At 37.6% G+C, this 15,067-nt stretch overlaps 1 protein-coding gene and 1 non-coding gene across 2 annotated transcripts in view; one reads left to right on the plus strand and one right to left on the minus strand.

Moving 5' to 3' along the window:
- The first annotated feature begins 57 nt into the window (after positions 1–57).
- TRNAE-CUC (transfer RNA glutamic acid (anticodon CUC)) lies at positions 58–129 on the plus strand. Its single transcript has one exon. It is a non-coding gene; the product is annotated as a tRNA-Glu (tRNA).
- Positions 130–2,652: 2,523 nt separating this feature from the next.
- LOC129254329 (ataxin-2-like) overlaps positions 2,653–15,067 on the minus strand; it is a 29,227-nt gene continuing 16,812 nt past the window's right edge. The window contains exons 10-21 of the mRNA XM_054892783.2: positions 14,704–14,870; positions 13,977–14,096; positions 12,015–12,058; positions 11,047–11,429; positions 10,164–10,230; positions 9,559–9,736; positions 8,931–9,169; positions 8,442–8,565; positions 7,681–8,000; positions 6,282–6,711; positions 5,805–5,887; positions 2,653–5,376 (exon numbers count right to left, since the gene is read on the minus strand). Coding sequence (XP_054748758.2) covers positions 5,841–5,887; positions 6,282–6,711; positions 7,681–8,000; positions 8,442–8,565; positions 8,931–9,169; positions 9,559–9,736; positions 10,164–10,230; positions 11,047–11,429; positions 12,015–12,058; positions 13,977–14,096; positions 14,704–14,870 — 2,119 coding nt within the window. The 3' untranslated portion in view covers positions 2,653–5,376; positions 5,805–5,840. The remainder of the gene's footprint in view (positions 5,377–5,804; positions 5,888–6,281; positions 6,712–7,680; positions 8,001–8,441; positions 8,566–8,930; positions 9,170–9,558; positions 9,737–10,163; positions 10,231–11,046; positions 11,430–12,014; positions 12,059–13,976; positions 14,097–14,703; positions 14,871–15,067) is intronic.

Below are 15,067 nucleotides of genomic sequence, written 5' to 3' on the forward strand. Positions count from 1 at the left end.
TAATCGTCTTTTTACTGATTTATAATTAACTACGATTCCCTTTCTTTCTCATGTAAATCCCATATGGTCTAGTGGTTAGGATCCGGCGCTCTCACCGCCGTGGCCCGGGTTCGATTCCCGGTGTGGGAACACAACTTTTTTTCCCCCTGTATTTTATGTTATTTTTTGTTAGAATAAAACTTTATATTATTTCTATTTATTTTTCAGATAGCCACATGGAAGATGGAACAATGGAAAACCTGTGCATTAGAATGTAAAAAAAAAAAATGCTTTATCAGGGGGCCGGGAGGCTGCCCCCTCACTAATCAAATAATGCAAGTGCAAAGTGTGAATTGAAAATTTCTTATATTGAACACTTACTTGTAATCACAACAGGATGCACATCTTGCTAAAAACATAATGAAAACTTGAATCCAGAGGAGCATATATTTTATAAGCCCCATGTTATCCTCCAGGGGAGCATTTCATGAAACGACTTGTCGAACGTTTTATCTGACAAGTCCCATTTTATCCAACGGTTACCATAGTAACAGTGCTTCTCAGCCAATCAAAGTCATGAAAAGTTTTCAGATCTGACAACTTGTCGGACGAAAATGTAAATGAAACTCCCCCCATAGCAGATTTTTATACCACTCAACAGGCAATACAAGTATCGAGCACAAGCAATCTTTGGTTTTACATGATCTGCAAGTTTTCAATATTCTAATTATTTCCCTCCCTTGGTTTTTTTTTTTCACTTTTCTTCCTCTTTCTTCTTTTTTCTTCTTTTTCTCCTCTCCTTTTTTCTTTTCTTTTCCTTTTCAAGTTATAGAAGTTTGAAAAGTCTTGTTTTTCTTATTTTTATGAGGATCCTCAACGTGGAAAAAAAATGCTTCAAAATTGTTGATATTCTGGACAACTCTCTCCTTTGTTTTGTTCACAACTTTTCAGATATTCCCAAATTATCTTTCAAATCACATCTTCCCTCCTGAGCCAAACAAGTTTAATTCACACTTCATATGACCAGGTCAGGAGATAATAACTAAAAAAAATGGAGAGTTGTCCACAAAATCAGTCAATTTAAACTATGTTTGCCAAATTGAGGATCCCTATAGAAAGTGCTAAAAGACTTTTCAAACTTCCATAACTCTAATTTTATAACCGATTTTGCCGAAACTTGTTTTAAATTGCTCCTCTCAAATTACCTTTTCCAATAAGATTGATTCTTTCCTTGGGTTTTCTTTAAATCTTTTGTGAAACAACCCCCTGGGTAAACTAATAATCACCTGTAAGTGCTCTAAAGGAACTACAATCAAGGGGTACAGTGAATCTCTTGCCATCGAGCCATGTGCATTTTTTCAAACAAAAGTCCTAATGCCTATTCCATTTACCCAAACAATCTGGAGAGCATTTCATCAACATTTTTGTCGGATCCGACATCTTTCCTTGATTCTGATTGGCTGCAAAGCACTGTTACTATGGTAACTGTCTGATAAAATGGAACTTGTCGGATGAAACATCCGACATGTCCTTTCATGAAACGCTCCCCAGACCTATTCTGTGAAGTAGAATTATATTAATTCAATCTTTATTGATAACTTAGGATAGCTTGGAACAGGGGCGGATCCAGGATTTTCCAAAGGGAGGGGGGACACTTGGGTAGAAAAGGCATATTTACATTAACTTTTTTTATGACTCTCAAAAGGGGGGGGGGGCACATTCAGCTCATGCCCCCCCCCCCCCCCCTGGATCCGCCAGCGGCTTGAAAGCATATTGTGAATATTTAATTTCTTGGCAAATATTGAGATATGGATATCGATAAAGAATAGCAAAAATTTGTTATCTTTTGGTAGGAAAATCAAATTCATCCATTCATTTCCAGTTTTATTACAAAGGGTAGCTTCTTGATTTGACATACAGCTATCACTATGGGCCCTGATTTTTAAATTGCATATCAACATTTTACAACCTGGGTTAAGGGGTGACACATTTTTCCGGCGACAGTTGCTCCAGACTTTATTTCATCCAAGATATAGGGTGAGGGTTGCAGTAGGGTTTAAGTTAGGTTTGGATTATGTTTGGGATAGGGTATAGTGTTAAAATCAAGGGTTGAAGTTGGTTATTCCCTTTGTGTGTGGAATTTACAGCGAAGCAATTGTCGCAGGAGCAAATGTAATGGAGCTGGGTGGGTGTTTCATAAAGCTGTCCGTACACTTAACGCACGACTGGAACATGTTCATAGGTGCCAAGTCAGATACATAGGGACCATTAAGCGCAAGAAAGCATCACAATCGTGCATCAAGTCATTCATAATTTACGAACAGCTTTATGAAACACCCATCATGTCTAGGAACCTTCCGGCCTGGTCATGAGTATGATGTACATCAAAACGGCGTGTGGCTACTCGGCTTCATGCACATTATGAACAATACCAAGAGCACATTTCGCTTAAGGGATACAACGTGGTTACAACAATGACAAAGAAGTGCCAAAATAGGCTAGTATTGCTCGACAATAACGTCTGTTTAGGTGGATTTTTTTTTACAAGAAAAATATGCTCTTTAAGTGAGGAAATGTATCAGCAATGGGTACCCCCCAATTAGCATTTTAAACATGTAAATACACACAACAAAAATCATGAAATATAATAAAGAACAATCAAACACAACAAAGTAAGTCTCAGCTTGTTTTATTAAAGGAATTTTTTTCTCACGAGTGTAAATAAACAGCTTGGATAAGCTGATCCCCATGCTTACAATCTTACTAAACAGTTTAAGGATTTTTGTTTTTAAAAATGTATTAAAACCTTCACCTCTCAATTTTGTTTTGTTCTTTTTTTTTTCATTCACGCTGGCGAAACAAGGTGGGACAAAGGCTAGAACAATAATAGGACACAAGGCATACACTTCAAGATTTGCAGCTTATACACTCATATCATGGGATGCATATGTTTTCATCTAAAATCTTCACATTAAAAAGATATTGGAAAGATCTTTGTTGTCATTAATTGGGAAATTGGGGAACAATTCATGATGAACCGACTACTTGGCTTTTTGTAGGCATTTATGCAAAATATCATTACAGTATGATATATATGTCTATTCTCAAGTGAATAACTTATTGGTTTTGAGTTGAAGGTTACAAATGAGAAATGCAAACAACAAGAGCTGTGAATTCAAGACGTTCTGTAGTCTCTTCTGCTGTGTTTTCTGAAGGACTGTGCTGAACTGAACTGTTCATCCCAAATCTATTGTTGCACAAACCATCAGGGTTATAGGGACATTACCTATACCCTATGCAATACTATGATGAAACTGAAGAAAATTGTATGGAAATAGAACCAGAGATTTGTTGCATCAAAACATTGCCAATTCAGGATTTTGAAGTCTCTCCATTAGTATTTGACATCAAACCCAAAGTTGTAATACCACACATGAACATATTGGGGTCCAGAAGTTTTGCTTTTACTGCTGATGAACACTGTATCTGGTGTAGATTTTGAGTGAAACATCTAGAAAAATATCATGTGAATGTCAACAAACTTGAATAAATGGTAGCTATTATAACTGAGGTGGGAAGCAAATTATTCCATGAAAGGGTCCAATCCACATAAAACAAATGTATAAAGCAAAATCAAAGAATGGCAGCATTAGGCAATTCATTATTTAAATTAATAAACAACCAAAAATAGACATTAACTTGTTAAATAGATGTTTGTCAAGCACAAGATAGATATGATCAAATGTTATAGAAAGCACTGTTTTCATTATCTTATGGCAAAAAAAGCTCCAAAATAATGAAATAAATTGAGCCCAAGCTGAGACTGTACCGGCCAACCCTAACCCAAAACATACAAACCCTTTGATTTTTTTCTTATTTATTTGGAAGAATACATCTTATCTTCCAACTCCACAACCTCTTCTCCTTATCCCCAGAGGGCAGTTGGGGACATAAAAGTGTTTAAAGCACTGCCGTTTTATCCCTTTGTGGGGATATTATATTGCACACCTAGTGCAAGGCAGTACTTCGCAGTTAAACCTCCTCGCTTGTGCAGGTTCACATAGCTTTGTATATTTAGTGACATCAAATAATCAGGCAAAAAACTTAGTCACTGATCTGCAGATCCCCTTTCAAATATGATATATCAAGTAATGTATCTGTTTTTTCCCACCTTTATAGAGTCCAGTGGATTAGTTTCAGATATATATCATGGTCCATTAACTGCAATTATTCAATTGTTTTACTTGATCCACCTGAAGAGCTACAATTGCAATTTAAAACTCTTAATACGAGAAAATTATATAATTTTTGTGATTTTTTTTTAACGAATTTTTATAATCTCCATTTATGTCTATTTTGCCTGGGAATAGCATGCTACTATATTGATCAGATTCAAACCATATTTCCCCCGATGATTTTGGTATTCTCAGTACCAAAACAAATATCAAAGCTTTATGAAATTCGTATTCCCCCAATATCATACCAATCCTCAAGAGAATGACCCTTTGTTAATAAATAGAATTTCAGCTTTACGAGATAAAATTAATATCCACTTGAACCGTACCCTGGCGGAGATTAAAATCTATCACTTTGTAACATCCTCTTAAAAGATTTCCTCTGGTCGTCATTATAATAATTTTCTGGAGGAAGGCCAATTTAAAAGCATTCCTCAGAAATGCATTGTTTGGCTAAAAGGTATCATATATATCATTATAATCTTTGATAACAGGTGTTTCTTTTTTTTTCTTTTATCATAGTTTTTCTCTCTGCTCTTCTTCCACCCGATATAGCAGCCTCGGAGCAGAGTCTGGATGACTATCGTCACCGTATTATCATCAGCATCATCATGCAGTCATCTGCATCTTCATTGTATAGCTTTTATTAAAGTCTACTCCAAAGTATGTCCTTCCTTAAAAGGCAAAACAACAAGCTGGTTAAAAGCAATCTCCTTCCGTTGTATGAAAACATAAGGTCCGAAGGAGTTTTTTAACAAGTTCCACTACACCAGTCCAAATACACTATCCATCCAGTACTTCTTGGTATCCATGCACTCGCAGCGTCATAACTAAGCAGTCCGGCCAGTCGGCAAACTGATTGCAATTCAATGTCCAGTGGCAGCATTAGCTGATTGGAATCCTGTTCTAATCACTATACTCTCACAATTGTCATTCAGTTCACTCTGTGAATGGTCCTGGAATGCAACAGCCATGGGTAAAAGACACTCACAACCAAAGCGCAGATAAAATCCACAGGCAAGTAAACATTTTCGTTGCTCGATCGGCAGTCTCGAATCACACAGTAGTAGCAATGTCAGCTGTCATACTCAAGTTTCTAATGCAGCATTCTCTGTTACTTGTCACGACTTGAAATCCATTCTCAAGTTTTAAACTGCATATTCTAGCAAACAGAATAAACAAATGGGAAAAATTAACTGGGTTTTTGAAGAAACTGCAAATAGAACAAATTACCAATTGTGAAGCATAAGAAATTTACAAGATGGAATTACATTTGTACTTTGATTGCTATTTTAAGGATTATAGACTATTAGGATCTTAGATTGATTTTTAGATTTTTTTTATATCTGTAGCTTGTTTACATACTATGAGTGTCTATGGACAGTGTGTACGTTCTACAAATCTACACTATTATCAAGAATGACATATAATTATTTTTTACTTCTAAATGCATCAAACAAATTCTATTCCTTTTTAAGTTCCAGGAGATAACCTAATTTTAAAGGGAGATTAGGTTGAATTGAATACTCTACAGTCTAACTAGGAATGATGTAGAGAATACTGAAATTATCAATCATATTTTAAACTTACTGTGACTTGTTTCCATAAATAATGCTGAAGATCTCTTCAATTATTAGGCTGAAATTGTTGCACTTGGGCCTGTTGTAATTGACCTGGAGAGACACCAGAGTATGGATGGATATTAAATTGAATGAAGTGCAAGAGATAAAAATATAAAATCATAATCGTGTAAAAATTGCTTACATATAACACTAAAAATGCAACCTGTGGTGCCAGTAACATCAATTCACAATTAAAATATTATGATATTGAAAACTTTACATGCTGTACACGTTTAAGTCTATACAGCCATTTAAATTGAACAATAGAATAAGGGATAAAACAAAATAAAAACATTATATGTATGTTTATATAATGAATTATTAGGGTTTATGACTTTCATTGCTCTCTAATTTCTTTTTTACATAGCTGTTTATTGTTCTGTATTGTTGTCAGATGAGAGAAGGTTGACATGGTATAAATTGTTGTGGATGATACTGAACTAACCTGGCTGCGCCTGCATGTAAGGACCTTGGACTGGTGATGTTAGTATAGATTGTTGGCCATGTTGACCGTGAATGTTGATAGGTTGAGCCCCTCCTCCGTGCTGCCCCTGATTGCTAGAAAGGAAGACTGGCTTGGGGTGGGGGTGGGGCGATGAGTGCACAGGGGTCACATTGGTGATATTCGCCACCGCATGGGGCGCGTGGGGGTACTGGTGGAGGACCGGTTGAGGGTGGGGGTGCATTGGTTGGATGATGTTCTGTTGCTGGTTGTGGTTGTTGGTAGCGTGAGGGGCGCCGGCATTGCCACCACCCTGCTGGTTGGCGGCAACCATGGCAGCCATCATCTGGTGGTTCTGTTGCTGTTGTTGACCCATAGCTTGCATGTTCTGTGGATGGAATTGCTGATGTTGCTGTTGGTGCGGCTGCTGTTGCTGCAGGAGGTATAAGGAGAAAATTCACATGAATTTCAAACCACAGCACATCCAACATTCACTTGTCACTTAACCCCATCTAGCACGGCTAAAAAAAAACCACACCCCCCCTACTTTTGACATTTTTTGTGATAAATCTGTAATGTGAATAGATCGTGCCACAATTTGTTATGACTTTTTTTCCTTTCAAACCTTGTGCAACTTTTAAGACCAAATTCACGACCCCCGGGTCTGCAGATCCGAAGCAATATTTCATAAGTGCATGTCAGATCAAAAATTAATCAAAAACATGATTTCATGTGAAAATTAAATGCATATTATGTATAAGGTCAAAATTCATAAATGTATATTTACTTTCATTGATTAAAAGCAAATGATTTCATGTTATTAAAAAAAAAACTAGGAAAAATTTTGGTATTGCCACTTTCTTCATGTGATAAGGATTATAAATTGACATATCACTTACAAATTGGCAATCACTATTTACAATAGATTGTGAATAAATTTCTTGTTAAATCTCTTTATAATGCAAATATGTGCTTGGAACAGTTGGCTTTCAAAGGCTGCTATAAAAGATATGCAACAGTATATATTGTAATTTTGAGGATTTGTTTCTTGACAAAATTTGTAGGCTTATTTGGTGCCCCCGTCAGATCTTGGTCGTTGATCGCACGATCACAACAAGAACTGGCACCCACATCACTCATGACAAATCTCCAAAATTTGATATTTAACTGTACCACTGTTGCATTTTGCTCATTGAATTTTACTATTTTTATTTAAATTTCAATACTAGCAGCCTGGAGAATCCCCTTTAATCTGCAAAAGGATGATTCTCAAATTTACAACATATGGCAAGATCTGTTTAAAATGTTGATTTTTACGATGTCACATGTGGGCAGTTGCTCCATATCAGGTGATATGAAAAACATTTAGTAATGCGTCATGACGAATGAAAAGTATTCAAACCTGTTGGTTGGCCTGATGCATAGCAGCCTGATTGACAGGGCTTGGTGACGGCCTACCCCCGTGGGCAGCCTGGGCCTGCTGCATCATGCTCCCCTGACTCTGACCCTGAGGGGTATGGGAGAGGGGTGGGGTGGTGTGCTGGTGATTGTGAGGGTGCTGCTGATGAGACTGCTGGTGGGGTTGCTGGTGCTGATATTGGACCGTCGGGTTCTGATGGGGCTGGGGCTGGCTGAATTGATGGTATGGGGTAGGCATCTGACTGGGCGTCTGCTGTGAGATGGGGATGTTACCCGGGTGCTGGAAATTACCTAAACCGGCAGCTGTGGAAAGAAAAAAAATGATGATTCCCAAGTCATTGGAGTCGTAACAGAGTCCAGAATGAAAAGCACATACCTTGTAAAAAAAACATAGAAATACTCAAAACAATTTTTTTTAACAAATCTTTAGTTCATAAAACCATTGCAAGGACATCAAAACAATTAGAAACTGATATACACTTGTACAAAAAGGTATAGCCATAAATACAGTATTTGAATGACTTTGTATAATTTTCCATGTTCATAGCCATACCATGTTCATGTGCACTTTATAGCATCAATCGCATCTAATATCAGATAATGTAATATGTGGCTGTCTTTAGAACCATGCTAACTTCGACGACGACTTTGAGCCCAACTTTAAGTCTATGGCAAACTATGTACAATAACATTACAAAAAAATTGTAAGTATCCATTGTAAATATTTCTAGGAATGGTACTTACGAATCATCTGTGTTGGAAAGACCATGACCTGTTGTGGATCCTGTGACATCTGATGTTGACTATGGCCGCCAGGTTGGCCTGCCGCTACCATGTTCTGTTGGGTTGCTAACCTGGGACCCATCGCCTGAACAAAATTCAATTAAAAATGGATTTCAAGTGCTGTAAAGTCTCACAGTCAAGCTTAAAACAGATCTTTTCGAGTCTTCGTCTTTGATTTGATATCCCTTTGGCCATCCCCCTTTATGCCTTCAATGTTCATGATTAATTCACATCCTGCTCATGATTTGTAGTATTCATTAGTATTACTGTATATTGAGGCGATTAGATTGCATGCAATTTGTTGTGCAAAATTTGTTTCTTGGCAATCTATTTCTTTATATTCATCAATTCATTTTCCAATTCGCTATTTTATAGAACACAAAAATAATCATTAATATTACAGATATCCAAGAATCCATCATTGCTATCAAATCGCAAAAAACATACTACCTTCTGTTGGTGGACGTTGTAGACGTAGGGCACATTGGGATTATGACCCAACACCTGGGTATGGTTGATTGGTTGAGCGCTAGAGACGGGGCCACCGCCAGGACCAGCCTGGTGGGGAGTGAAGGGTAGCATGGTAGGAACCGGTGCGACCAAGGGCTGACCCGCAGCTATCGATACCGGTAACATGTGAATGTCGTGTTGACCGCCGTGCGATCTGATCTGGGGCAGGTTTGTGGCACCTAGAGAGATATTTAAAAAATAAGGTCATCACTTCATGTTTTCAATGGGTCGATACCCATCAAAGCAACCAAATTTTCAGACATATCCTTGACCCGAACACTTTTTTTCTCAAAAAGGCCTGGAATATTTCAACCCGAAGTCAATCTGTTGCATTATCTTTAGGTCTGTGCAATATTTGCCCCATCCCCACCCTCTTCCCTTCGAGAGTAAGGGTTGCATTTGTACTGGCGTTTAATACAAAACATGAAAAGGGTATAAATTTCACCAATAATGTCAATTCTTTCGGGGATATACTTCAAGGACACCTGGTACATGTAGCGTGTATGCATGAGAACTACAATGGAGTCAAGTGAGTGACCTCGGAGGAAAATGAATTGTGAAGGCTTACCTTTTCTTGGTCCCACTCCCCTGATCGGGGTGTAGTGTACAGGCTGAGGAAGTGGTATTCCAAGGATGGGCTGATTGAGCTGCTGACTATAGGCCTGACCAGGTATAACCTGGGGGGCTGGACTAGGTTGGGATGGTGGTCGTGGAGGGGTAGGTGTCTTTTGGGGATGCATCCTCTGCTGTAAAGAAAACAAGAAAAATCAATCCAAATATGGTCACAAAATTATTACAGAAAATAAGACATTGCTTTAGTATATACCTATTCAAATAGGATTAAAAAATTACCACAAAAAGAGAGACAAAGCTTTCGTGCCAATTCAGATAAGGTCACTCACACCAGCATGAACATGTTCTGGAAAATTACAAGCAAAGTTACGTTGATGAAGCTGGTAACTTACTGTCCCAGCAAGAGATATCCTTCACCAAAGCCTCACACAATTTCAACTACAGAGTGAGGAGACGAATCATGTAACATGTATGAAACAGAGTGCATTGCTTATATTTATATTTACATTTGTCTGTCATAAACATGGGTGGACAACGTCTAAAATGGTATCAAATTCCCCATGTAACAGTTGATAACATTTCTTTAACTAAATTACTTACTGGAACAAATGGTTTTGCAAGTGGGTTGAATTCCTTTGCATTTGGATTTAGCGTTGACTTCTTGACCCTGTAGTTTACATAAAGACAAGAATGATACAATGTATTACCTTTGTGCATTCTGAAAACATCACTACTCTCTCTCTATAATACATGTCTTTCATATTCCATATAGAATTTAATGATTTAGAGGAAAACAATATTTATGTAGATCTTGTACTGTAGATTTCATTTGAAATAAATGAATTATACCTATACCAGCCCAAGGCGCAGATTTATGCTCCAAATATGATAGAATATCATACAACTCCCAAGAATGTTCTGTAATGTGATTGGTCCAAAACGGATCACATGATATTCAGCAAATTGCACTATGGCATCCAAAATGCGCTATCCTGCAATCTGACGTCAGAGTGCAGGATAATGCGAGGTCAGGAATTATCTAGAATTAAGATCAAATATAGCATTCGGGCATCTCTGTAACATGGGGGGGGGGTAATGCATGCATTCTTGTTCATAGAGGACCTAAATAATGAACTCTGTGCTCGACTCACCAAATGGATATACCGCACTCGGTCCTGCAGACCTCGGTGCGGTATATCCATTGGCTCTTCTCGCACATCGTTCATTATTTGGCCCTGCATGCATGAGCTTATGTGCATTATTTGTATAATAATGAGTCCAATATGCACATGTGAGAATCCGTACCCCCCCCCCTCCCCCTTCAGTAAAAACACTCACTTATCTATTATTAGTTACTTTAGGTAAATATCAGAGATCTTAGAGTTGGAAGACTTGAAAGAGTAGATGACCTAAAGCAACATTTACAATCAGACTTCATCAAGGACCACACATAAAGGAATATACAGGAAGCAACTGCACTTACACATCTGCTGCATCTTTTTTCTCATCTCCAGTCAAGGTTGGAGTTGTGACTTTTTCAGGCGTCTGCATGGTAGACGTTGCAGTAGCAGCCACTGTCGACGACGTGACAGGTGCCTGCGTTGTTGCTACAACAGGAGCAACTGAGGAACTGGAAGGAGCAGACGTTGCAGGCTCACTAACTGGTCCTCCTGGTGATGGTTGCATGGGTTGTGCTGTAGCAGCAGCAACAGCAGGCTTGCCTTGTTGTTGTTGCTGTTGCTCTTGAGGTGGCTGGGTTGGTGTGCTCGGTGTGGTAGCCCCCTGAGTAGCAGTGGCTGCGTGCGGTGATGCCGGTTGTGAGAAAGTTTGTGTTGTGGCTGCTCCCGCCTTGTCCTTATCTTGTAACTGTTGGGGAAAAGTAGAGTTCAGGAGCCCCGTTTCATAAAGGACTTGCAACTGTTTTAGCTTTGCCATAATGGCAACTACCATGGCAACAGGGCTCAGCAGCCAATCAGAATCAAGGTTACCATGGTAGTATGGCAAAGTTCAACAGTTGCAAGTCCTTTATGAAACGGGCCCCAGACCTCATGCCTTTATTTCTGAAATTTACCGATCAGTTATTTACTAGTTGTCTCAGAACATTTCTAGGCTTGCTGCATGAGAAATTAAATAACCTTAAAATAACAAAAAGCTTAAAGTTAAGAAATGTGGACGAAAATGGCTTTCATAAATCTATCTTCGAGCTCCATTTAACATATTGAGGTTTGAGTTTAGATAATGTGAGAAAGCTAAAATAGATAGAACAAAAGTTCTAGTATTGTATAGTATCAGTGTTCTACACAAATGCAATTGTTTCATTGCAATACCAAAATGGGTGGTGCCATACCAAGGTCAGACTTGATCTGTTGCAATCATGCATACCAGCATGACCTGCTAGTGATTGTCTCATGATCAGCGATCGATTATACTATTATTGATTTAATTACTCACCATGAAATTATCTCCAAACTCCTTCAAATTGTCTATAGTTTGCTCTGCAACAGAAGAAAAGAGTCACAGGAGAACATTCAACATAAAAAAGACATTCAAAACAATTCTACTCCCGTTAGGCTTTTAATCAGTAAGATAATTTGCAATTTGCCTCTGATTACAAGGCGAAAGTCAGAACTGCTACACCACGGCGCTTCCACCAAAATTGTCTCATCCTTTCATAATTCCTTATCAGAACAAAACTCCCATATGGAGTTAAGGAGTTATGAAGTTAGGTTTGAGTTTGATTTGTTTATTGGATCTATTGCATTACTGCTATTGACCAGAGAAAATTCAATTGGGCCAGAGCTTTTAGGCGCATCTTGACGCTAAATGGACTGCATCTGAAACATGTATTTGACATGATGCTAAGTTTATATACAAAATGTTGCAGAGGGGGACATTATGGCCCAAATTCACAAAGCTGGTTTTTAAATCCATCAGTTTTTATGCAGATTTCCTGTATAAATTACGCTTATATATTTAATAATTATTTATATAATTACGCGTATATATATAACAAAAAAAGTCCAATGCGGATGCGGGCTTTTGTCACAGTGGGCAAATTGACGCCTGTTGCCGTGGTTATCCACACTATTCCATGAACCCACTATTTTTAATTAAGGAGTCCACTCTTCAAACAGTGAACTCTTGAATATAATAGCATACAAAGTTGGCGCACTGTGACAAAAGCGCGCATCAGCATTGGACATTTTTTAATATACGCGCTAAATAAGCGTTATTTATACAGGAAATCTGCATAAACCATGTGTTCAACCGATGGTTTTAAAACCAGCTTTGTTAATTTGGGCCTGTAAGTTTGTTGCATGATATACCGGTATTCTTATAGACCAAACATTATTAATCAAAGTAATGTCCAAATATGCCTAAAAATACCGTATTCAGAGAGGAAAAGTTTTGGACAGAGTTGGCACCCCAACGGGTTTAACAGTCACAGAAAATCAAATTGTCTGTAGCTTTGGGGAATTTCAGCTTTTAAATAATTGCATTTCAATACGCAATACTGATTGGAAAAAAACACATAATGATTGCTAAAAATAGAGATGCAGAGGCTCAAAATTTGAAAATAGAAATGAGACAGTAATTTTGGCCCTAAAATGACAGATATGGTCAATTTTCAGAAGTAAACATGTGATATAATAAATTCTCATCCTCTTGCAGGTTACTCTAAGAATGCCTACCTAATACATTTATCTTGCTATTGTAGATTTGTAATTACACTGTTAGAAAATTTATCCTTAAAATAAAAGAAGTTCCTTCAGCAGAGTCTTGAGAACACCTGTAATCTTACCAGATTGCGTAATCTTACAGGAAATTGGTATTTGGTGAATGGAATCTTAGAAATTTCCTTAAGTAAATCACTCTTTTCCCCTTTTTAAACAGACCTGTTCTGTTAAATTGCAGAAAAATTCCTGTTTTATGAATTTACAGAATGATTCTGTTATAGCTTTCGGCAAAATCTTCTTTTTTTTCTGTAAAATCACATTTTTTTTAACAGTGTACAGTAGATATATTTCATTTGTTGATGCACAGGAGGTCATTATTAGGAAAATGTACCCTAATTGTAAAACACGTAAGTCCCAAGTTTTCCATTTCCTCAAAATCAAAATTCTAAGCATTTTCAAATAGCGAAATCATACACAACTCTTGTTAATAAACACACATTACATTAAACACTTCAAACAGGTCTAATTTAGATTTTCTGCTGATGCACCACGTATTTTTATTTGGGCAGATTTTGCTTTGTTTATAAACATTTAAGAAATATCTTGTACAAAATGTGGGGAATTGTGTTTTTCCGTGAAATGCAGTAAATTCTGTGTTCTTCCCAGATTCTGAGTTTTTTTTTTCTTATTTTAAATCACAAAAAAAAATGGTGACTTTGAGAGAGGAGGCACTCACTTTTACTTGAATCATTAGCAGGCCTTGGACTCCTGTCTATGGTTGGAATAATCCTCGGAGCCTGAGTTAAATCGGATGCCTTCTTATCTACATCTTGAGGACCAGCCCCTGATTTTTCAACTGAAATCACGAGAAAAGAATGTGTGTATATATATACTGGTTAATGTTCATTTGGTCTCTGATCAATTGGTCTCATTGCTGTTTGGTCTACACTGCACTTGTTCTTGTTCCCATTTAGTTTCATTCACATATAGTCCAGTGCCCTGTTGGTCTCAATTTCACTTTGTCTTATCCTTTTTTACCCCGTCACAGGAAAATTTGGTTAATACATTTAATCTCACAATATACGTAGAGTGGTACTACACTAAATGGTTCAAGACCATGTGGATAATTAGACAAAATTGTATAGCTTGGCAAAATAGCAATTAAACCAAATGGTAAGTAGACAAATATATTTTTAAGATTTAACAAAATGTTTGAAAATCATGAAAAAGTTTATCCTTTTCTCCAAAATAAGAATTAATATCCCATATAGTAGACAGTGGTCAGTTACGCTGTAGACCATTAATACAAGATGAATTACTGGCTCTGAAGCCATTGCATGCTTAATTTTTTAATTCCCATAAGCTTTAAACAGGGACAACCACTTCCAGTAGGCAATAGATTAATTGATACACAATCTAAATCTAAATTAGCGTGTTAATCTTTCATACTAGAAGTCACTTACTATTAGACGGTTTATCAGCCGCAGCGGCCGGTATCGATGACGACGATGCTGGGGCTGGAACATTAGATTGCACTGGTGAGCGAATGATAGGATTGCCCATGTCAGGGGCAGTCCGTCTCCCACTGGAGGGTAACCTTTGAGGGAGGGGTGGCTGCGACACGGGTGACCTGAACTCGTCAAAAAAAAATAATAATAAAAAGAATTAGCCAAATGATTGCTTATACAGTGTGTCCCAGTAAAGGGAAAACTAGGATTTTTTCAGCATAGGTAAAAGATTAATGACATCTTATTCACATCAATATGAATGCTCATATTTCTCCTTTATTTTGAAACCTATGAGATGAAAAGGTCACCCATAGATGAG

Source organism: Lytechinus pictus, chromosome 2, assembly GCF_037042905.1.
Source record: "Lytechinus pictus isolate F3 Inbred chromosome 2, Lp3.0, whole genome shotgun sequence".
NCBI classification, from domain to species: Eukaryota; Metazoa; Echinodermata; class Echinoidea; order Temnopleuroida; family Toxopneustidae; genus Lytechinus; species Lytechinus pictus.